At 37.9% G+C, this 25,085-nt stretch overlaps 1 protein-coding gene across 2 annotated transcripts in view; it reads left to right on the plus strand.

The window, feature by feature from the left end:
• The first annotated feature begins 225 nt into the window (after nt 1–225).
• The window catches only part of LOC150075123 (sclerostin domain-containing protein 1-like), a 74,781-nt gene continuing 49,921 nt past the window's right edge, over nt 226–25,085 (plus strand). For both annotated transcript variants that reach the window (XM_090388316.1, XM_090388315.1), the window contains exon 1: nt 226–712. In XM_090388316.1, the coding sequence (XP_090244442.1) occupies nt 541–712 (172 nt within the window). In that variant the 5' untranslated portion in view covers nt 226–540. The remainder of the gene's footprint in view (nt 713–25,085) is intronic.

A 25,085-nucleotide genomic window follows, 5' to 3' on the forward strand; every position in this document is an offset into this window, starting at 1 on the left:
AGTTCCCGCAAGTCACCGCCAAAATAAACTAATTCGTCATCACGGTCACCGCTGACATAGAACCATACGGCTCCCATCCCTCCCCCCTCTTTTTCCCCAACACATGATTAGGAACTACCCCCAAAGTAGCGGAGAGCTAGCAGGTGATTGGCCCTGGTGGAGAGAGAACGGAAGGACTCGGCAACAGCTAACCGATCAACCCCAGTCGCTCTGCACAACATCGTCGGAGGTTCATCACGCGCTAGAAAACCAGTCTGCCCGGCACGCGCTCGGAAAGACGGAGAGAAAGCAAGAGCGGGGAGAAATTAATTGGAAGCGAACGAGAAAAGTGAAACAGTCGATTGGTTGACATCTAGTTTTCGTGTATTATATAACCCCACACCAGAGGGAGCTGAATGTCGCGTTTATTTCATAACCTACAGAGATTACAAACAAACGTTTATCAGCTGAAGGCTAGTTGTTGACCTGACAATACATGCCGGTAGGTGTCAGTGGAGTTGTTCTGTAATCGACGGTTCCCGTAGCGTTTGTAGGTCAAAGATGAGAGTAAGTTGGTTGGCTCGTCTGCTAACTACCTTAATGGCGACTGAATGTATGGTGGACTGGTGTTGTGGCCTCCGACCTCCGGAATTTTGGAGTCCTCAGGGTCGTAAACAGTCCCATAATTGGACAACCGTGGATCACAATGAGAGGCCAAGCCATCCTTCGAAAGGTGGGTACCCTGCTTTATCTGTCTGTTGTAGCATTGACAATACGTTGTTCGTCTCCCCCAATTACCCCCGATGTGTACTGCACTTTAAATAGCCGTCCCTTTAATTTTATCTGGAGTAACAGGATTGGGTTGTTTGTTTTAACCATCTAGTTAGATGGCGTGAAAAGCAGTTGTCTTAACACTAACTGGGTCAATGACATTACGTTGAACAAGAAATCTTTTAAGTTCTGTTGGTGCACAAAATACTAAGTAGGTTGGACTTGAACACAATGTGTTGCTAATTGATCAGAATAATTAAAACTATTCCAAATGTAACTGCTGGATTATATATCTTATTCATAAATAGATTATTAGAAATAATCATAATTCTTATTGTATGAATAGTCTAATCTTAAATTATAACACTCCAGGGGGAGCTACGGTAAGATGTCAAGACTACCAAAGCAAAATATACCCAGGCTTACGTTTCCCTATTGTTTACAGTAAACAATTCTAATTATTTTTGAGCGTTTTGTAGTCAATGGCTTGTTTAAATTATTCAGAAATTAATAAAGTAAAAACTAAATCAAATTATCCACGAACAGAAACTTATCTGTATCAAGAACTATATTTTTTTGTATTGAGATGCCATAGTACTAAATAATAAAATTCGTGAAATAATTAATTAATTAAAAACAGTAAAATATTAAACGCACATTTGATTAGAGTTGACTTTGATTTTAAAGTATATATATATATTTTTTTTTTTTAAATATCGACATGGTAATCTTAATTAGAAGAGGTTAAGGGCTTGCAGGATAAACCCCATTTATCCTGCAGGCCTTTAAAATATGTAAATAGGCAGGTCTTTTTCATGGCCCAGTAAAATTTCTTATATTCTAGCAGAATTTTGACACTGCTCTTGTTCCAAGGTACAAATATATGTCAAATACAAATATATAATTTACATTGTGGGCAACGATAAAAAACCCACACTGATATATCTCCCACACCACTATCCACCCACGAAAAAGACCCACATAGCACCCCCACAACTAATTCATTCTTTGCAGTTATAGGAATAGTCGATAACAAATCCATAATTAGAATAATTTGCAAGATTTTCGTAAACAGCAGAACAACTTATAAAGAGGGCATGCGCAGAACGAAGGAAACTTTCGAAACCTAGCGAGGGAAGTTACAACTAATAATTTTAGAAATAAAATACAAATAATTGTACTAAAGCAAAAATGTTCCATAAAAAGGTAAAAGTTTTGCAATTCAAACAAGAATATTCTAATTTAATAATTTGGCATTTTCACGTATCGAGCAATCTTTAAAAAATTAAAGTACTGCTACTTAGTTACGCGTTAAGTTGCGCTGGTAATTAAAAAAATAATAAAATAATGTCTTCCTACGCAGTAAATTTAGAGGACAGCAGAGTAGTCGAATTACGTCATGCGTTGAGTCACGAGATGTCCTCTGCTAAGTGGCCGACTCGTTAATTATGATGGACAGATTTTATTGACTGATATTCATAAGAAATTACAACGCACTTATCCTAAAGGCAAGTGCGTCGTAATTTCTCCTAAATTAAAGATTTAAAAAAATAAAATTGGCGTGTACGAAATGCATCACTGATCGGGCGTACGTTAAATGGTAAAAAAAAATGGCAAACACCTTGGAGCTTTCTCTCCACTGCAAGAGATCACAATCGACCCAGAAAATAGACGTGGGCGCCAAGGCAGCGTTCCTGAAGCACGTACAAAAAGTGTTAAAATGCGTAGCCATACGCGACTAGAATGTTTTTTCTTCTTCTTTTTAATGCCGAGACTGCAGATACAACGTACCTTTGTGTTGACGTTTGAGCGATGCTAGGATTTTTAAAATTACTCTAATAAAATAAATGTCTGATGTATAAATCCACCTGACCATTGCAGTACAGCAATCAACCTCATTGTTCTACCGTATATTTTGTAAATCATTTTATTTTGTTATCCTAAAGATCGAATTTCGGTAGTCTGGAGCCCTTTCGCATATATTTTTTCTTCTAAGGACAATGTGACCCAGTGATGGCGGCGCCCTCTGGAAGATAAGAGCTGATCACACTACATCCCTTGAATCAATCACAGTCTGGTTCTTTCTAAAAAAAAAAAATAAATAATAATCCAACTCTTCCTTGATCCATCTCAAACTCTTTACCTCAACTTTGGAAGGCAGCTTATTCCAGTGATCTTCAAGCGTTCCCCAGAGTTTTATATTCGTGACCATATTCTTCCACCTTTATTCTGCTTATTCCTTTACTAAGTCATCCCTGAGGTGTGATTCTTCAGTCCACATCTTCTAAAACGTTCCTCATAGGAACAACTGTTGGCACACTCCCAACCAATCTGGCTGCCCTCCTTTGGATCCTCTAACGTCCTTCTCCCTGCTATGAAAGATCTTAATGATCACTGAAAGTACACCCTGAGTTTTTTTTTTTTTTTTTGGCTCCTACTTATACTGGAAGGAAAACTTAATATCAGATCTGTACTCCACTTTGTCGATGGTCAAACAAAATAAGAAGAACACGTTTCCATAGTTTCGTTTCAGTTTGCTATTTTCTGCTTGAAAGATAAACTAAATAACATCAGAAATTGTTTGATCTACTGCTAAAAACAGTTTGAGTAGTGACTGGCAAAAATTGTCACTTTACTTGACAACCAACAAGTAACTGAAAGCCTTCAGATGGAAATATAAAAGGCCAATGACAAACACCAAAAAATAAACACTGTTAACACGGAGACTGTTCTAACCTTGAAACAAGTGATCAATTAAAACGATCGGTGAGTGCAATTCTCAGAAATCTGTTTTCTAAAACAACCCTAGGAAACAAGCGGATTCAACAGCATCATGCACGAGGCAATGGCAAGGCACTTTTAACATAACGACTGTTTAGAAAAGGCTAAGGCCAAAAAGGCATCACTATACAGTCTCTAAACTGCGCATATCTTCTTATCGATGTCCCTGCTTTAATCTAAAGATTCGTTTTTCTATTTCATGTATTAATAATCCATGAAACTATTTCTAATAAGTGTTACTGTAATCTCATGATATTTTACACACAGTTAAGCAAATGTTCGTTCTCAAGGGTATTCCTCAATGACTTTTATGCAACGCAAACGGCATATCGAGGAACCAGCTCCATTAAAGCTTTATCTCGGGAAGTCTACGATGATAAATATTCCAGAGGAAATTATTTAACTCTGTTACATTGATTAACAGGAAAAAGGAACCGGAAAAGTAAAGCAACCAAACTAACTACTTCAAGGGCTTAAAGGCATACTATTTTAAGAGCTGTCGATTTTCTTCTTTAACTGGTCTCGACTACAGTTTCTGAGAATCAACGTTCTCAATGATCTGACGTACGGTAGTTGCCAAAAGAATCACGTATGATATACACTGGTATTTAATACAGGTCGCAATTTAATATTTAATTTGTAATCGCTGTGTTGTCCCTCGGGACAACACAGCGATTACAAATGCTGTCCTTCCACACTGTGTAGAAAACGTCTAGGTTCGAAACCCCGGGGCTCACATTTGGTGAGTATGGGCTTGGCAGACCCAGGGTCCTGAGCTGGATATCATCATTATTCTCTTACTTGGTAATTCTCTCTCTCTCTCTCTCTCTCTCTCTCTCTCTCTCTCAGGGTAACTATGGAATTTTTTTTTTTTTTTTTGTTGTTGCAGCATAAGCCTCGGGCTTCCTTGCACCATATAGCTAATAATAATAATAATAATAATAATAATAATAATAATCTATTAAAGACAGGAAGACTTTTTAATAAGATAATCCCCCAACTACACCAGAAACTTGGGTTTTCATCCGGCAAAAGAGACAAAACTATACAACACACGCAGTTTGGACAAAATACAGTCACCTCATAGCCTTAGTTTTTTTTGGTGCAAAAACAAAGAACGAAATAATTATAACTATGCACTGTCCTGAAGTAACCAAGTGGTTAAAACAGGAGTATAGCAGTATATGCCTTTTAGCTGACCGTAGTTCAATTTCACGTGACTGCTAAATACGGTAATGTTGTTGTGTTCTTCACCTTGCCATCATTTTTGGCTTTGTTATTAAGATAAATATACGTTAGTCTGGCCAAAGGCGAAAAGGACCAAATAAGTAAGGATGAAAAATCAGAGTTTCTGGGAAAGGTGCGTACAACCCTGAAATAGACTAACTACAACACGGGAAAAGAGCACAAAGTGCCTCCTGTCTTCACAGGATTCGAACCCAGGCTTTTTCCACATGGTGTGGAAAGGTAGGATTGTAATCACTATGGTTACGATTGCTGAGCACGGTGGAACTACATTAGCATCTAAGACTGCAATGCGAATACTCAAGGTTTGCCCATAACTTTGTTTTAATATGCAAAGTTTCAGAAGTTTCCTGTATATGATTAGCAGACATTACAGACACAGTAAGCCACAACAGCTATCCACGTAATCACCACCAAGGTCGATGCACTTCTTCCATCAGTTTATATCAGTTAGGTAAACAATCAATCGTAGTGGTGTAATCGACCGCGTTCAGATAACATAATAATCCACAGGAAGCCATGTTGATGGCGTCTATAGATACAAACCAGTGTCTCGAAGGGTTTCTTCAGCTGAGTGAACAAAAACAAATCACATGAGAACAGGGTGTGCCAATTACCCCCTAATCTTCAGCATTTGTTGAAAATTATACTGAACGCAAATAACGCCATATTCCAGCAGTTCAGGTTACTTCCGATGGTCAAGAACCAACCCAGTAAAGGGAGAAAAACGAGATGCGCATCATTTTTTAGAGAGTCCTGCCTGCATCTGAAGTTAATGACGTTCACCATTGAAGTTTCGCTGGATGGGACATGGATCTCCTTAAAACCGAGTTAAGACACTCGCCTAGAGTTTTTGATAACGACACAAACTTCACTGTCTGAGCACGCATACAAATGAAGCTCATTCACACTATTTCACAATTCCTAGCTGAATGAATATATTCATTCCTGTGTGGTTTAAACAAAATCAGCAGTCAATATTAGCGCGACATGTAACGGGAGTTCACTCGCGCAAAACTTGTCCGCTGGTGCTACAATACAGAAAACTTCTGGAACCTTCTTTCTTCAGCAGTTATGGAATTAAATATGATGATCAAGTGGATTCCAAAAACTATCATATCTTCGGAATTATGAGAAATTCTCAAAGCAATCTTAGATCAAACAGTTAAACCAAAAAAATAAAATAAAATAAAATATTAACTAATATTCCACACTATAACAAGATTCTTATTCACACTAGAATAATTCTTATCAAAATTAATCCTAATATTCTCTTTTAAAGTTTAAATAAAGAATGAGAAAATCCACAGCGATCATAACCTTGCGAAAGAGGACATCTTAACCCGATGATTCATGTTTTTCTGCAGCGGTATGTAGACAATAAACCACTCCTCTGAAGTTATTCATCCTTTTATGTCAGGTATCTGACTTACTTCTCGGGAGTGGGTAACAAAGGCGGTTGGTCTGTCACACTTCCTCCTAATCATGCCTCGTTTTCGTGTGTTAACTTATGGAAACAGGGGTGTGTTGCCATGGGTCCGATTGGGCTGACAGAACCACGGATGATGTCACAACTCGCTTAAGCTATACTTAAATTTCGGGTGTTCCTTGACCCCTTTGCGGCTCACTGAGGAAAGACCTGCAACTCTGTTTCAAATTTAAAACGTTTCCTTTATTTTCAGTCATATTTTAGAAACGTTTCAAATTACTGGTTGACGATGATGGGCTGCAAGTCATTTGAAAAGCTGGATGTATATCTGTACATTGGCACTAAATACAGACTTCAGTCTATTAAAGCCACCCACCCCATCCTCTGTGAAACGGCTGTCACTATATATGGCTCCGGTCATCGCTCTGCACATCTTCTCCCCATAAATTAGGATGTCTTCCATTTCAAAGAAGACTTGTTATCTACTTCCGTCTCTTTCTGCCCCCTTGAGAAACTTCCACTTCGTTTTGGCGGTACTGCTTAAAAGGCGTTAAAATTCTAACTGTTTTACACCATCTATCTGAAAACGTCCGAATGACAGATAAGACTCCGTATTTCCGTCGTAATTTGGGCGACACACCAAAAGGTGGGTGTATTTCGGGAGTGCCGAAATAAAGAGGCCAATCTTATGGCCTTGAACTCCTTATGTGAACATTCGTCTGTTAGGAGCAGACAACTTTTTATACCAGTATTTCCGTTCTTGAGTAGAAAATAGAGGAAATAGAAACTTTCGTAGAATATTTTATCTTCTATAAGATAAAAAAATTCGGGAAACAGTCAAACCAAAGCTTAGGTTCAAATTCCATCTAAACAGAGGAATCTATGGACGATTTTTTGTTCCTTTTTAATCAGCGATGATTTTATGGGCCATCAAATAGTTGAGGCACTGAGAACAGTTTATGTCCTCAGCTTCCAAAGAACTCAATTCTTAGAATAGCTGGTAAACGTCATATTTCTAATAACTCAATGCCTTTTGAATAATTAACAAAGTCAGCTCTGTTTTCCACTCAGATATTGGAGTCTTAAAATTGTTTAGCGAATGCTGGAAGATTGATGAAGATGAGTGGAAGCGTTGACTAACTCGTTACTATTATTAGGATTTTTTTCAACCGAGGCCAGCAGAGCAATGAATGGAAGGTTTCCAAGCAGTCTAACGAAATTTGGCGGGGTGTTCCAGACGTTAAAAGTGCGGTTGCAACCCTTCCCGTGTGTCAGCAGTCGGAAGGAAAGATGTCGACCATAATGCACATCTGGGTCAGTAGTAGCTATTGCCAGACACGTGACATATGGAAATGCCAAACGTGTAAAGGATCACAGAGTCCGTGCACAAGAAGAGTTGGATGTACATAATTCCTGACTGCAGGGTTTAGTTTACGATCTACTGTATAATTTTAAGGAATGTTTTAATAAACAAAGTGATTTTGTTTTAACGTGTAATGAAACTTCTACATTGAGAGAAGAAATATGGATTCAACTGAAGACTATTTTTAATGATCCTCATCTGTCTTCGTTATATCCGTGGATTTTACCACTCCTACAGCAGTAAACAAGCTTTTTGGTAGTAAGGGACTGAGGTTATTTCCAACTTCATTTCTCAAATTGGATGGGCTGACAGAACCACGGATGACGTCACAACTCGCAATTCGAAAGAAAGCTCTTCAAGCAGTTCACAAAATACAATATCATTTATTAGAGCTAAAAACAAAGAGCCATCGTATGCAGACATCAACTTAATAGCATTACGGTAAATGAATCATGTTCTGCATCATTACTATGGTAATCGAAGATAAATAGGTTTCGAAAAATTCTGTCATTCAGCATGCCGTTAAACAAAAACAGGAAGTGTTCCTTTGGCTGCTAAAGCAGCTGTCAGCATCAGTAAAGTGAATTGTAATTAGAATCTAACAGCTGTCTATTGTTCAAAGGAAGGCCGTGAAACACCTGGTTAAAGCTGGTTTTCTGTTTTTATTGACGTTAATGGTGCTGATAATCCAAGTGATTTTAAAGTGGAAGCTACGCAGATCACGAAATTTATATTAGAATTACACTAGAAACAAACTTAATTAGATAGTATGAATCAGAGCTGTAATACTCAATATGTTCTACGTTGATAATAATATTAGTAAATTAATTATTTAATTATTTATATTTTACTTTAATGTACCGGTAAGTTGTCGATTTTTTCGTTTTTTCCGTTTTAATTTCTGGAGGGTATCATACGGAAGTGTTCTACGTACTATATTGAGGTAAACTCCTCTTACTAGAAACAAACTTAAATTTCGCACTCATTGTCTAAGATGTTACCGAAAAATAAAGTTCTGTTAATCAAACTTTATTACAAAAAGAGTGGGCTCTTAGAGCCTTTCAAACTCGAAGGGAGACTGCCTTTTTCAACGAGCGCTGTTTCGAATATGTTTAAGCATTTTTAAGAAGATGGTATCCCACGACGTCTACTTCTTGAAAACAGCTCATGTTCTTTCCCGAAAGATAAGTTGGAATCGCATGACTATCAGTCTTTGTGATCGGTGGATGATTGACAAGGCTGCCCTTGCATAACAACATGTAACTGCCATGCAAGTTATTTTAGAAACGTTACAGGATCTCAGCGTCCCGTTTCATCTTTTTCGGGGCAAAAATGGGACATCCGGTCTCCTTAGAGTACCCCCCACATTCCAAACGATGTGAACATATCAGTTCCTGCATTCTTGGCCTGTCAGATCTCCCGACCTCATCCCTGCGGACTTCTGATTATGGAGTTATTAAAACATTGCGTCTGTAGAGATTTCCCAACTTCCATTGCCAATCCATCGTGAGGTCGTCAACATTCCAACTGGCACGCTCAAGGCAGATTTTTAAGACAATTAGGAATTTGAATTTTCAGTTCCTCTTTGTTCTTTTGGCGCTACCTATTGGTCATTTTTGAAAACTGGTTTCTTTGGTCCAAAAGAAGAAAAAAATGGAGCTGATGAAACTTTTATAATTAAAATGGAACTCCTTCAATCTTTCTTTTTAACTATGACCTTCCCCACGTAAATTTCTTTGCAAATCAGCAAAAGTAGTTTTGTAAATCTAGTCTGTACCAAATTTCATCAAGATCCTTCACAGCGCCAAGTAAATCCGTTTTTATTAAATTATTTTTTAAGTTTCATTTTAACTCCCAGAGAAGTCAGTATGCTAGGATGTACAGATAAAGATAGCAATGTAACAATTTATAATAATTTAAAACCATAAAAATTGGATTAAAATGCAAATGGTTGATTGTAATATAAGACATGAGAATGAACACGGTCTAGAAGACCCATTGGTTACAAAGTTTCTTCTAAATACAAAAGGAAAAAGTGCAGAATGAGACAAATCAAGTGGTGTCCATTCGAATATCTAATATGCTGATGCCAAAACGCCACCTGCTTCACTGGGCAATTGGTTTACAAACATCTTCCCCAGACCCTGGTGAGAGCAGTTTAAGCTCTCAGGAAAACACGTGCTTTTAAAGAAGGTCACAGTCTACTACCACACTCCATCAACCTTCAATGAATTTCAAGTTCCGCTTCCTCCCTGTTGCGGTCACCCAGAGGGAAGGGGGAGGTTTGGGAACCGTGCCAGAGGCCTCTCTTGTGTGCCTCCTTGTTTATACACAACCAGCTTTTCACGAGAGAGGAGTAACGGTACTAGAAACATCCCCATCCACGTGATCAGCCGTGGATTTATGACAGCGTCCTTTCATCTGTGAGTAACCATTATGCCTCAGGTATTCACGGGGGATTTGTGTGTGAGCGAGCATGACGAAATTGTTCAGCTTACGAAAAATGGGGAGAAGACTTTCCGGCATACAAATCTACTAAAAGTAGTTGAGGGGAATCTTTAAACCGGGTTTTGATGGCTTCACGAGGAAAGCTATCTTTTCTTAGCCATTCAGAAGCTAAACGGATCACCAATATTACAGTGATTGATTGGACAATACGTTTGAAACACCTGTAATAAGCATCCATTTTAAACACAAGCCAAACAATAAATTTATCGATAATTTGCAGTTAATAGTAGCATTACAGTGACAGGTGAACCCCAAAATCCGCTAATGTCCAGTATGTGAGGCCTCCCCACCACCACCATTTCATTATTTGTTGTGCGCATATCTTTAGATTTCAACAGGTAGATGTGGAAGAGAGGGGAAGAGAGAGACAAATATATGAAAAAGAGCTCAAAACAAGTAATTTAAAGTCGTGAGTATCAATATTATGTCATCAATTCCACGGGATGGAAAACCGTGCAATTGTTGCAGAGCCTGTACGCTTGACCCATGTAAAAGAAAATGGATAAAAAATGGAGGAAATAGGGGGACGCAAAGAGGAAGGAGAAACACAAAGCCAAATTCTTTGATGGCTAAACTCAAATGCCGTATTTTTCAGACCATAAGACTCCGCAAAAAGCAAAATTGTGGACAAACATTAATTGTAAGTACAATACTCCGTATGTACAGGTTTTTGGGGAACTTAAGAAATAACAATGAATACATACAAGTATATATATTATTTATTTTAGTTTTTGTTACTGAAAAATGCGGTTTTTTATTACCACACCGAAGTGAAACCAAAACTATCTACGAGACCTGGAATCCTACTCGCATACAACCCGGGTTGTATGTGTGCCAAGCCAAGATCAAACGCTGATCATACCTTAGATGAGATTAATTATCAGACCTAAATAACAAACTACACTTGTCGTAAAAACAACTTGGAAACTTGTCTAAGACCTAAATTTTACATATTCTGGTCATTTAAATTTAGCTTAAAGTTCATTAACGCGAACTTTGATCACATGAAATCCTGACCGACCCTAATGTAGACCAAAACCAGTTTAAACCTCGATTACATAAATTCCATCCGTGCTAGACTTTCATCGGAACATTAACAAAGACGAAATTAAATCTAGGTGAGATAAATAAAGGCACGTTATCGTACGATAAAATTAGACTCTTCCCCGCATGCGCAAGCTAATTAACGTCAAGATTTAAAAATTTATCTTTTCAGTATTATGAATTTTTTTTTAATCTGCCTCTTCTTGGCGTAGTATTTGATCTAATTTTATGCAAATATCTTCTTGGACGAACAAAAATCTAAAGATTACTTGTCTTAACATGAATGCGATTGGCGTCCAATTCCTGTTACAAACCGTTGTATCAGTTAACATCCCGAGTGTAGCCAACATTAATAACAGACCAAACATTGCTCCCCAAGTTGCTGATAATCATATCCGGCTTATTAAAGATGGGGGGAAAGGGGGACAAAGTGGGCAACTAATTATTCCAGGGTTACACGAACTCCTGTTAAAATAACGGCAGGCATTTCAATGGGATGACGAGACCCCTCCCCTTATTATTATATATATATTTTTTTCGTTTCCTCCACGCGTGCAGTCGTGAATTCGCGTGGGCGAAAGTGCGTGCACCCATTGACAGCCGGCGTTCTAAAATATTCCTGTAACTCTGGAGGAAGTTTGGGTAACAATCCCTTGTTGGTTTGACAATTTGCTTCTTTTTTTCTTTTCTTTTTTTGTTATAATTACAACTGCCTAGATATTAAGCCTAATATATTAAGCCTAATTTATTAAGCCTAATTATTTTTGAAGTGAGAATTTATGTTGTAAACAACTTAAATGTAATACACAAAAATGAAAGCTCTTGGCGTAATAATCAGGTATTTCTTAGAAAGAAAGAAATGACTTTATTAGGACAAACGTTCAATTTACCCCGGGTTACTTTCGACAGGGCAGGCAAAGCGGAAATATTCAAAACACAAAAGGTCGGTCAATTAAAAAAAATAATAATAAAAGAAATGGCATTTGACAAATTACTTACAGCAAAGTTCACAGAGAAAGATTCTTATTGGGAACACGCGGCGAAAAATGGAGCAAGCAAATATTAAGATTTCGAAAGAGAAATCCGAAATACTTTGCAAGCGTCTTTTGAGATTTAGTGTGATGATAGGACCGCCTGGAAGAACCAGTTTAACATTGTCTCGTAGCGATAGCTAATGTGCAATTCAGAATTGGTTTGGTTTCCTTTCAGGTTTATTTTACAAAAAGGGTGGGGTGTGCGGTTTATGTACACTCTCGACAACGCCCACAATTTATTTTGAATTTACTTGCACCAGTGCTCATTTTATGCGGAAATGTTTTCTAATGCTAATGATTTGGAGAGAACAAAGCTATTAAATTAGTCTCAGTGAGATTGTAACCTTTCTTTGAATGTGATGCTTGCTATTTTATCTTGGAGTTTATCTAACAATTTTCTAGATTTACTTATTATCCTGAACATCTGATATTCAAACAGGTCCTCGATTGAAAAGAGCCTCACATAAACGAAAGAGGGGGGAGGCTAAGTCCCGTCAAAGAGGACCGATTATCCTCAATATTAATTGTTGCACTCGGGTTCCTTGAACCACAGAACTGTTCCTGTATTTATATTTACTATTATTAGTTGTAGTAATGGCAAATCTATAGAGCATCATCAAAAAAAATTCCACATCATCTGTCTCTCCCCTTCAATAATTTGTCTAGTTCTTCCTTGAATTTATTCAAACTGCCCACTTCCACAAAATCAGATGGAAGTTGTTTCCAACAATCAACCACCTGCTGGCTGAAGGCAACCCTCCGCGCATCTGTCATGCAACTATCCTTCCTCAATTTGAATTTATGTCCTCTCGTGCGTGGGTAGTCTGAGCAAGAGGAAAAATGCCATCAGCATTGAACTTGCTCAATCCATTCAAAAGTTTTAAACACCTCAATCAGATCGCCTCGCAGGTGCCTAGTCACCAGACCCTGCAATTTGCAAAACTGAAGCTTATCTTTGTAAGAACACTTTTTTGTTTTCTTCACAAATCGCGTTGCCCTTCTCTGAACCCGTTCGGGCAGACCTACATCCTTCCTAAAATAAAGCTTCCAACCCCGTATTCAGAACTCGAAATGTGGCCTAACCATTGCCTTATACAACGAGATTATCACTTCCTTATCCCTGCAAGCAAAGTTCCCGTATATCATAGACCAAACCCCATGAGCTGTCCTGGCAGCTTGTCTGCATTGCTCAGACGGCTGTGACTTTACATAAACACTCCAATAAGATGAATTATTCTCTTCATGATGATAAAACTTAAAATAACAGATTATCAACATTATTTTTTGCTCCATTTCAACAAAACTTCGCGTCCTTTTTTGCATCAAAGGAGGGCTGATAAATTTCCAACCCCTTGCGACACAATCGTCGTAAAACGGCAAACAGTTCTAGCGCTTCGGGATAACCCAACACTTTAACTCACCTCTTATCTTAAGTGAAATCTTACAGTTGGAGCTATAAGCTTTTCTGATGTCAGTGCCAACTGTCCTTGACACAATGTCCGCTTCTCCAAACTTAATTACTAAAAGGGAGAATTGTAGCTGTTAACCTTCAGGATTAACCTTTATTAATAAAGAAAAATTGCTACAGTGTGTGCGTGTGTCATACTTGGCCTTAATGTCAAATCCACAGGAAACAAACTGGGCCAATTTATCCGGCGCAAAGTTAAATACAAAACAGGACTACTGACTATTATTTTCATCCATTTATCAAACAATTTCAATAGACGTTGCAATTTTTTGCACACTACTGTATCTATTATTGCGTAATGTTAATTTTTTGATAATTCAACATACTCTTGATCTAAACATCTAAACCCAGGAGCCAATGCCAACAAAGGTTAACTTAATCACTCCTTCCATTCACAACACCGCAATATTAGTCACGCTCAAGTATTGAGTTACTGCTAGTGATGAAATTAGCGTTCGTAGTTTCTGTTCAACTGAAAACATTACTTTAAAGGGAGTGCAAGCCAGTTTACCCAGTCCAGTTGAGAAAACCGCACTGGAGCACACATCCTGTGACTATGCGTGACAATTATCCCTTAATTATATTATTAAGGGGCAATTGTCGTGTATTTCTCCATTCTGGACGCTTTGTACAGTACTTCGTGCACTCAAGCTTTGTTTCAAGATTAAATACTTGCAACGGATTCATGAATAAAAGATTCGCTCGACTTCCTTGAAATATTATACGAAGTTGGCTAACAGGTTTCATTCGATAGTTTTCCTTAATCATAAAACACAGTTCAAATGTAGTAAACAATAAAAAAAATATATTCATTCGATGAATTAAAACCTCATCAAGGACTTAGAATTGAACGAATTTAATTAAGACCTTTTAACTGTTAAGTAATGATTTTTGAGAGTTGGGTTGAAAGGAAAAAGAAATGCTTTGCTCGTTAGGCCTACATATTGTAAAAAGAACAAAAAGAGAGGATATTTTGGTCACATATCCAGGTTAGTTACACCCTTTCTTCTCCTCTGTCTTTTCTTTTGTGCCCTTATATTTTTCCCTAAAATACGCACTAAAAACAAACACTTCGATGAATCCCCTAAATATTATCAGTCTTCTGGTCCTGTCAACTTGCTGGCAGCCGCAGGGAGAGTTTGTGCACTGGATGATTGTCTTGGACGACAATCAACCGGTTCTTGAAAGAACGTTGTTAGGCAGCAAAAGTGACAGTTAAACGGGGTCACCGAGGCAACCCGCGGTTTCCTAAACTGGGGCAGGTGCACTTTCCTTGACTTCTTTCATCCCATAGTTTCCTGGTGAGGTAATAAAAATTTGTTCCTTGAATAAATTCACGCGAGCCATTTTATTTGTGTCATCATTTCCAGTTTACGAAGTTCCTTTCACGTTGGCGCATTTTTGCGAGAGCTGCGCCCCTTATGAGGGACGCAGAAATGATCTACAAATGGCGTTTAAGCCCAAGGACAGATACTAAGGGATTGGGACCTTTCAATCAGAATCACGTGCTTCATAGTCATCCCTACAGGATTTTCCTCGGGTCCTTTAAGTGAATCCTATTTAAATTTGACCATTATTGTGTATAATTGCTGCATTGCCTGACCATTTTATTAGGGCCGTTAAGAACCTATGCGTAGAAGGGCATTATTCAAATATTGGCAAATGAACCAAATCATGGTTTTTATGTAAGAGAAATCGATAAAAACGTGTCTGAATACCCCCAACTGCATTATGATCAGGCAATTGGGAAAGGAAAGGATTTTACCAGCTTCAAATGAGGTATGGTTGTTAAAGCAAGTGGAGCAGGTGCTCCGTTACAAAATAGTTACTTTTATCGGATGTTCCAGGAAACCTAAACAAGGAACAGACCCAAATGCGTTCCATGCGACTTTTGAAACGTCTTGTCTAGACGATCCAATATCAAACGACAGCATAACTGAATGATGTCTTCAGTGCAAGAACCTATCAAACCCATTACCACTCTCACAGGTGGAGAACTTCAAAAGACTAGGCTACGGAAGTCGAAGTTCAACCCATACGCCACTGATCTCTGAATTAACCAGAAAAAAGGTTGCGGCGTTGCCAAGGGCGAAAGTGACTGAAACCACATGATGCAATGGATCCTACCAGCGTAGTACCAATAATACCTGCTGCTGGTGAAAGTATAATGAAATGTAATAAATCGCTTGTATTCTAATCAATTGGCATGTTTCCTGTATGAAAAATTTGGGGGAGGGTTTTGTGGCCAGTACAGTTCCACATCTCAATACATCTATTGAACGAAATGGAATATCTTCGTGAACATACCTCTCTGCCTACCTGGCACGATATTTTCCCTGAAATTTTAGATCCTTGCAAATTATTGCAAGGTCTCTCAGAGCTTTGGCCCAGCGAATGATGACCCATTGGGACATAATCTTAAATAAACTGACAAGCTAGTGTATGATGTACACAATGCCAAAAGGTAACAGAAAAATTAATATTTTAAAAAAAGCAACATTTATTTTTTATGGCTGATTAAATAAAAAAATATATTTTATTAATTATAAATTATTTTTACAATGTGCCTTAATTTAATACTAAACAAAAACAAATAATTTCTAAAGTGGTTTATTAATTATTGTTCTATCTCGATGGATTAATATTTTTATCGTTTAAATTTACTTTGTAAATGGGGTCACACCTGTAATGTATGGTTTATGTTGAAAAATATGACGCGGACAAAGAAAAAGATCGCAAATCGTTTTATTTATAGAGCAGATTCTTGTTAATCAAGTATCTACCAGAACAGATGCTATAGACAATTATGCAAGTCTCTATATGTTCTATAAACAAAATGGGCCAACCCCATCAATTTTTAGATAGTCGTGATATTACGTGGAATAAATAGTTCAAATGGAAAACAGACAGGTATCCTAAGTATCGTTGAACTGGCACACCTGCAATGTTTTCCACCTGTAACAGGTAGCAAAACTTGTAGCAATATGTTATAATTGTCACAGTAGAAGTTATGCGCGTGTGTCATCAAGGAAGAATACTATAAAATAGGTTAAGACGCAACCAAACTTGTTAATTCGTTTACTTGTCCACTTCCATCTATTTTTGCGCCAAATGCCTAATATATACAGAGTGTGCCAAAAGTAATAATTAAAGATCTTTTAGGTTATTTAAACACCAGACATGAACCATCGTTGAGCACATCATTTAAGTATGGTACAATATTTCCTTTTTCTATTTAAGATGGTGGAAAATTCTTTGCTCCTTTTGGCTAATGACACGCATCCCTCTTCATTTCCCATCTATTAAAATGTAAGTCTGTAAAAACAAATCGCTTATTACAATAATAACTGTGATGGGCGATTTATTTTTCCAAGTGAAGTTGATGTTCTTCTTTCCACAGTAAGAAACGTGGGTGGGTCTGGGATGTATTAAGTTGCAGTCACTCGTGCTTCACGTCAAGGTCAGCTTGATACGAGGCCCGTAGGTAAGTCGCTGTCTTTCTTTCGTTCTTTTTTTTTTGGGGGGGGGGGGGATGAGAGGAGTGGGGGTTGATATCTTACTACTGCAAAGGGGAATGAATGAAATAAAACACATTTCGGCAGATGCGGCATATGAAAATTGCGAATTAAATATTTTAATTCTTTAATCCCATTTGTATATGACATGAAATATGTATTCTGGATCTCAAGTACCAATGTCAAGAAGGTAGTCGGGCAATAAGTTCTCTGATGGAAGTGATCAGGTTGGTGTCCGAAAAAGGTAAGGATTTACAGCAAAGGGATGATTTCGGCACATCGATAAATTAAAATTCTAAGAAGTCACGAGTATTTTTGGTTGTCAAAAAAAAAAAAAAAGTCTTTAAGGGCTAAGGTTTTTACGTTGGACAGTGGAAATATAATTAATCAAAGCGACACCCAACGACAACCATGAAAAAAAGAGGGGGACATACAAAGGGACTCTGAAGATGACATACGGTCTTCAGAGTTTGAGATGGTCACCGCGTAATCCACATTTGTGAATTTTAGCTTATACTGGACTTTGGGCATGGGCGCAATTTCGTGGGGAAGCAAAACTCGACGATCCAACTTTTCGTATCTTTTTTTTTTTTTATCGAATTCAACTTTTAACTTAACTTTGGCATCTGTATTAGCGAGAATTAATTTTAAATTCTCTTCTGATGATTCCACCCTCTGATGTTTGCCATAAACAGAAAGGTTTCTGGGAATCCATCTTGCACAAACTTTGGACATTCTCAAATGATCAAATATTAATCTTAAAATGCTTCCTCGGGAAATATTAAGCACTATTTCAAGTTCAGACACTTTAATTATTGTGTTTTCTGAAATTTTTTTCTTCAGTGATGGCAACTGTTTCAGAATTTGATTGCCTCGAATGACCAACCAGACTTAGATCATTCTCAACAGACTCTCGTCCTCTTTTGAACTCTGCAGACAATCTTGCAGCAGTAGCATAACTAGGCGAGATGATACTTCTCCAAACACTAGTCATTCTTTCATGGATTTCTTTAGCATTTCTGCCCTCTTTGCTCAAAAATTTGATTACTGAACTAGATTTGCTAGATATTCATTCTTCTTCCTCCTACCAACATAAATTAAATTTTAGAAACTTAATGAGACAGTTAGATACATTTTTTCCCAGTTATTTTTACGGCACATTAAACTATAAAAATAACCTATTTATACATTTTGTATACCTTGTTCTCAGAACTTTTTGACCAACCCATGTAAGTTGCAATACTTATTCGATTTTCTGTATCCCGGAATATAGCGCGAATGTTTTGCAAATGACTTGGCCAAATTACAACAGTAGCGTTCAGAAGCCACCAAACTAACAGATTATTTGGTAGAAAATTATATCTCTGATTTGGTACCATACCACTGTTGGCTATTCCAAAGATTAAAACAAAAATAACACGAAAGGAAAACGATTTGAATCGATTCAAGAGATCCAATCGAACACGGCGGACAGCCTAAAAACATTCACAAGAGAAAACTTCACAAAATATTTCAGTAGGCAGGCACGATGGAATAAGTGCGTGGTTGCAGGATTACAATCGATTATTATTAGCAACGGAAACGTTTATCATTGAATGAAGTATTATTTTTTACAACATTCACTGAACTTTTTGATCAAATCTTTTATTTAATTCCAGCTGGCTCACATTTGTTGGTCATGTAGATCTCATGGCACTACCCACAGATACGAATAAGAAACACGATCTCTCCTTTTCCAGAATGTATTCAAAGGCTGGTTTGTCTGTTTGGAGATAAAATTTATGCACCCAAGCTTGAAAATAATAAAGCGATATTCGACGATAAGAAGCAAATACAGAGTAATGAAAAATATAGTTTTGGTCAACACGAGTCACGCTATCCTAGTAACTTCTCACAGCGAATTGTTTTATCAAAAAAGCGGAGAAACCAGCTGGAGATGGCACCTTCGTCCCACCCTTCCGTCATGCATTTCTTAGCAATTACCTTGGACACCAGGAACAAAGCATCGTTCACGGTAACCTGAAAACCAGACGAGCATCCCCAGTCACCTGCTGGAACTTTTGCTTCCTTTTTGATGATGATATTAATACGAACACGAATATGGCCAGATGATGTCAGGGTCAGGTGATACCAATCGCACAAGTGACGCCCTACGGGGAACTGGTTTGGGTAGTTTGTAGTTGAAGCTTGACATGAAAGACATTTATAATTTGCTCTAAATCTAGCAGGCGGTTGGTGGCTCCAAAGGCCATCAAAGACTACATGGCTCTGACGGACGAGGTGGTCCTAATAACTAGCTGTTATCTCAGATAGAGAACGGTCTGATATGGAAATGGATTGTCATGGAAGGGAACGTTGCCAGGACAACGAACTCCGTGATATGCACACGACATACGTATGCGGGTCACTTAGAACATACATCCAAAGGTCAAAACTTCGTTCAGATTTTTCTGACAGCCTCACTTTGTTCGCTTGTCTCTTCAATTTTTCATGGCAATGGTATTTAGGTTTTGCTCTCACAAAAAGGGTTATTTTTTATTCGGTTCAGACAAGGTTTAAGGAAATGTTTTTGTGCAGACCGGTGATTTATGCTTTAGTGTTGCCCAAAATTTGGAAAAATCACGCTTCACTGGTGTCAAAAAAAGGCATTAAAGTGTCGGGACACGACGCTTTCACCCTCAATGAACAATCAGGGATAATACATGGATAAACCAAAACAGAACTTTTTGTTAAGGGGAAAAGGAACCAGCTTTAATTTCTCACGACCTCTTTAAGATAGTACTCACTAAAGAAAGCTCTCGTATTCATCTCAATCTTCAAACAATCTTTGACACAGGCTTAGTCTAGTCTATAAATACGACTGAGTAAATGACCATTTCTGTTTCCCTTAGATAAGCACTTTATGTATATGAGAAAAAAAAAAAAAGAGAGAGAAAGTTGGTTTTTTTTCCCCTTCTGGATCACGTACACACGAATGCGAGGTTGTCAACCCCAAATCTGTACATCTAACTTTCCACACTTGTTTAGTCCCTATTTTAAGATCTGGTACTCTCTGAAACTTGAACTCGAGAACCAGTCCCACTACAAAAACTTTTAACTCACAACTCGGGCCATGGGCGTAGGCGAAAGCCTTCCTGGAAAGAGACATAAAGCTCAAATTTAAATTCGCTAGTGTATCCCGGAAATGATATATGGTATCCTTATAATATACGTCCTATTTCCAGTCTTTTAAATACATTCGACACTGAATTAAACAACCAGCCACTGGCAGTTAAACAATGAGCGACCATACTAAATTTCCAGTAGACTTCAAAATACTTCTAGAAAGCCAATTATTCATGTCTGAAGTAGATTCTTTTAAACTCAAATTGGTTTAATAGTAAGTGATGCATTAAGATTACCATCAGATGCATATATATTTCGGTATACGACAGACACGTTAACTTCCTAATACTTATAGAGTTCACCATATTCTGCAAAGTATTTTAATTACACGTCGATGGACAAAAGTTAAGAATGAGTCCAATTTCCACACTTACCTTTTAAATCGAACTGAAACTTGTGCACAAAAATCAAGTAACTGATGCAAATGGACACACAAAATATCACCAAAACTGGATAAATTTCCACAGTATGTATGTGACTGTCAGGGATAAACCATCTCGAGGTCTATTCTCTCCTTTGCTAGCTACTTACCAATTTAAATATTTAACAAATGAGAATTCTTTAATTATTTGAAGGCTACTGAACTTTTTATTTCCCACCATATTTCTTACTACATCGTGGAATCATAAGGTTGGTGCAGATAAACTATAGTATACATTATATTGCCAAAAGTATCTGGACACACCTGGGATTTTAAAATAAAGAAACATTTTAAAAATAACCATGCCAATAATTATGTTGTGGAGTGATGAATTACAGTACACAGTTTTCCAATCTGAAAGGCATGTTTGAGTATGGTAGGTGCCTGGTGAACGTTATTTAGGGGAGTGTCCTCCCAACTGTGAAGGTTAGCGGAGGTTCTGTCACTGTCTGGGGTTGTTTCTCGTGGTTTGGACAATTGGTTGTCATTCCTGGAACACAATGCTAATTTGGACTTTTCTTCAGGGATGACACTACAAGCTGTCCCCAATTTGCAGTGACTAGTTTCGAGGATATGGGCGTGGAGAAGCTTCAAGGGCTTGTCCAGAGCTGCAACCTTAATTCCATTGAAAATATCTAGTATGAACTATAACGCCAGCTCAACACGCCCACATCCCTCCTTCAATACCACTGTGTTGAAAGAGGAATGGACCAAAATACCGCCTTCCTGCTATCAAAAATCGATTCGTATTCTACCGACAAGGATATAACGTGTAAATAAAAGCAGAGAGGCTATTAAATATTACATTAATAAATGTTTCTTTAAAACATGCAGGTATCCGGTTGACGTATAAATATATTTTGTACACATGCATTTTATTTATTTATGTGTGTGTGTGTGTGTGTGTGTGTGTGTGTGTGTGTGTGTGTGTGTGTGTGTGTGTGTGTGTGTATATCAGGTGCAGAGTGCATAAGTACACGTGCTTTGAGCGATTGTTTTGACATCTTAAGATATTAATGCTAGTTAGCTCCAACATAATTCACTCTGCAATCTGGTTTTTATTCGTGTTTGTTTGGTAGGCGAGCAGTCCTCGCTGGTTAATGATTAATGGGTATTAAGATTGAGTCATTAATAAGAATATTTTCTTTGCCTTCTAAGCTTTGTTTAAAAACTTTACCTTAGCGGTTCTCTAGGACCATCCCCTTAATGAGACATGCTATATGTTCATTAGCTGCTTATTTCTCTCTTCTCCTTTAATTAATAGCTCTGTTGGAGGACGCCCGCTAGACGCCCGACTGTCTGAATTTAAACAGTCCATCCACAAGATGAAGTAGTGAGGACTTGATCCAGGCAGATTGCTTAATTAGAAGGATGAATATGAAGGTTGCGCAGGTTTCCAAAAATAGAATTCAGAGAGCAGTTTGTTACCGAGTACACTGCGTTATAAAAATATCAACGTAGACAAAGTAATATCCCCCCCAGTGAGTCGATTGCAGCCCTTCTAATATAGAAATCTCTGGATTAATAAGACAACGTTTAAAAGTTGGCTGTTGCTCTCTGAGGGCAGTACTTCAGTTTAAGATTTAATCAATGTTTGGACATCTGGAACTTGAGATACATTAGGATAAACTATAGACGCGCCTACAAACAATATACACGGTTTATTCTGATTGTATTTTTTTCAATCTACTTCTTGAAATGTGAAGGAATAGCGGGGAAAATGCCGAAATAGGTTCTGACGCTTTGGCCCAAACCCTCAAGAATTCACAACACCGAACCTGTCTGTCTACGTTGTACCACGGTGTACCAAGCAGCTTGCTAATTGTCATTAGGTCAAAGGTGAGCAGTGCGGATGAAGTATTACTTCCTCTGGCCTTTGTACCCTCCCTGTTTCGGAAGTATACGTGGGGGAGCACATGCCAAAGCGATTATTAACCACCGAAAGTAGGCCTGGGAATGTACGAGTCTAAAAAAATTAATTAATTTGTATGGATTCATCGTCTATAGAACTTAGTGTAGATGCACAATTACTTTCAATTACGCTTTTCAATCTTTTTTGTTATTACTACGAACGATTCGAAATCAGGATTTGGGTTGTCTAGCATGTCTGCTTTAAACAGGTTCATAAAGGGTTTTTTTTTTTTTTTTGTAAAGATTGTGCATTTCCAGATAAGATTGATTTTATCTGTAGCTTGTTATTAGTTCTGTTCCAGATGTGCCCTTTGCACCGGGAAGCAAAAATAGAAAGGAAGCATTCATCGTAACCTTCGGCGAAGAAGAGTTGCGCCCTTTCTTAGTGGATCCCATTTCAAAGTTCGTTTATGGACAGTGAATGAAAACATTACTGTAAACACAGCATTCTTCCGCCCCAAGAGCCATTACTCTGAGTATTGTTTAAGAGACTTCTGTCATCTTCCAGATTAAGCAAAGGATAAATTTACTTCCTTTTCATCTGTTGACGTAATTAAGAAATAAGCAAATTACGCACATGTTGAAAGAATTCTTAAAGCACACCTCCACTTATCCCTTAATTAGACTTGCTGATGTCAGCCTCGTAATAAATTTTCGGCAAACTGTGCAGGTGCCAGGTTTCTCTGGGCTCAGCTAGCCGCTCATTGGCTCCATTCTTACGATAGTCCATGCACAGAACTCAATAAAATTCATTGTTTGTTTGCCCAGATGCCTATAAACACCATTTGAGTTTCAAAATTGAAACTCAAATGGCGATTGATTATTCAACCAAAGTTCTTGCCCACGAAATTTGATTTCTACGTGTTTCCCGATGATGACGCAATAATAGTCATAGAAAGCACACAACTTCGCAATACGTGCAAGGTACACCAAAGTTTGTCGCCAGAAGTACATAGTATAAGTAGCCAGAGAAACATTGTACACAAAAACCGTACAGTATTTGTGCTCTTAGGGCGTAGTTAATTCCAAGGTGTACTTCCTCTCCAAAGTCTATATGCGATAGCTATGTGTTGACTCTTAAACGTAATAGAACATCCTCTCCAGGCTCTTAAAGAGGCTGCCTGCTGGGTGGGTGATAGACAGTAATCGTCAAACAAGTACTTAACGTTGTAATAAAAATGGCAAAAGGTAATAACGGACAAAGAACGCCTTCCTGCTGAGAAAAGGAAGTTCCACACTGTCAAAGGTCAAACTGGCTTAGGAATGATTAAAAAACAAAAGTAAAATCTCAAGATAGTGTTTTGTACGAAAGACAAAGACGATCTTCGGTGACAGATACTTCTTTTCACCTTTTAACCTCTGAGGTCAAGTACTAATAGTTTTGTAATATTTTTTAAGTTAATGTTGAATAAACTTTGGTCTTCTCTGTAAACCGAATGGATACAAGTACATTTTGAGTTTATTTGGATTCCTTGGTGTCCAACAGCAACATAATCTTGTGCTGTTTGGTAAGCCCGGGGGCTCACATCTGGCGAGTATGGGCTTGGCACACCCAGGGTCCTGAGCTGGATATCATCATTCTTCTCTTTCTTGGTGATTCCCTTCTATTTTTGACTCTCTCTCTCAGGGTAACTCGGGAATTTTTTTTTCCCTGGTGCAGCATAAGCCTCAGGCTTCCTTGCACCATATGGCTATTAACAATAATAATAAGTTAACATGAAAACTCTATACGTGTACTCTGTTCGCTCTAACTTTAATTCTGACATACGTAATAAATTACGTCATCAAGTAAAACTCTCATTGGTCAGTTGCCAAACAATACACTGGTACTTGGACTACTAACCAATGGAAGAGTAAATCTGTTTAATTCAAGATTAAAATTGTCTAAAGGTTCATTATTATGTAGGTGGCGCTTCAGTTGCGCATAATTTGTTTTTATTTTCACAGATTACTGCATGCTGTTGTGTTCCAACACATTAAGAATAAAAGTTGCCTAGTACTTTTAGTAATGAAGTCTTCCTAGATAGAGTAAGAGAAAAAAGGGTTGGGGCAGAGATTGATAACGAGGTTAAAAAGGTCAACTCAAAAGTGACGTCGATCACTTGAAACATTATCGCTATCGGATTACACACAACTGAGTCGTTTGGCAAAGAGAGACTCCTGTAAGGCTATTCCAATCCGATAATTTATTTCGGATGACACAGACCATGAGAAACGTCTATGATTTATAGGAGCTCGAGTTTCTTGCCACCTGCAGGTTCAAGCCTACAGAACCAAAACTGCCAATGGAAACAAAAATGCGAACTTTATTACACAGATTTAATAATTCGTTAAAACAGCCTCAGTCCGTACGTAGCATTGAGCAAACCATGTTTTCTACCGAATAAGTCGATCTCATATTATGGAGGAACTTCACCACGAGGTTCCCGTTTTCACTTTAAAATATATACC

This window comes from Mastigoproctus giganteus, chromosome 14 (assembly GCF_048544385.1).
Source record: "Mastigoproctus giganteus isolate SK-2022 chromosome 14, ASM4854438v1, whole genome shotgun sequence".
Classification (NCBI taxonomy): Eukaryota; Metazoa; Arthropoda; class Arachnida; order Uropygi; family Thelyphonidae; genus Mastigoproctus; species Mastigoproctus giganteus.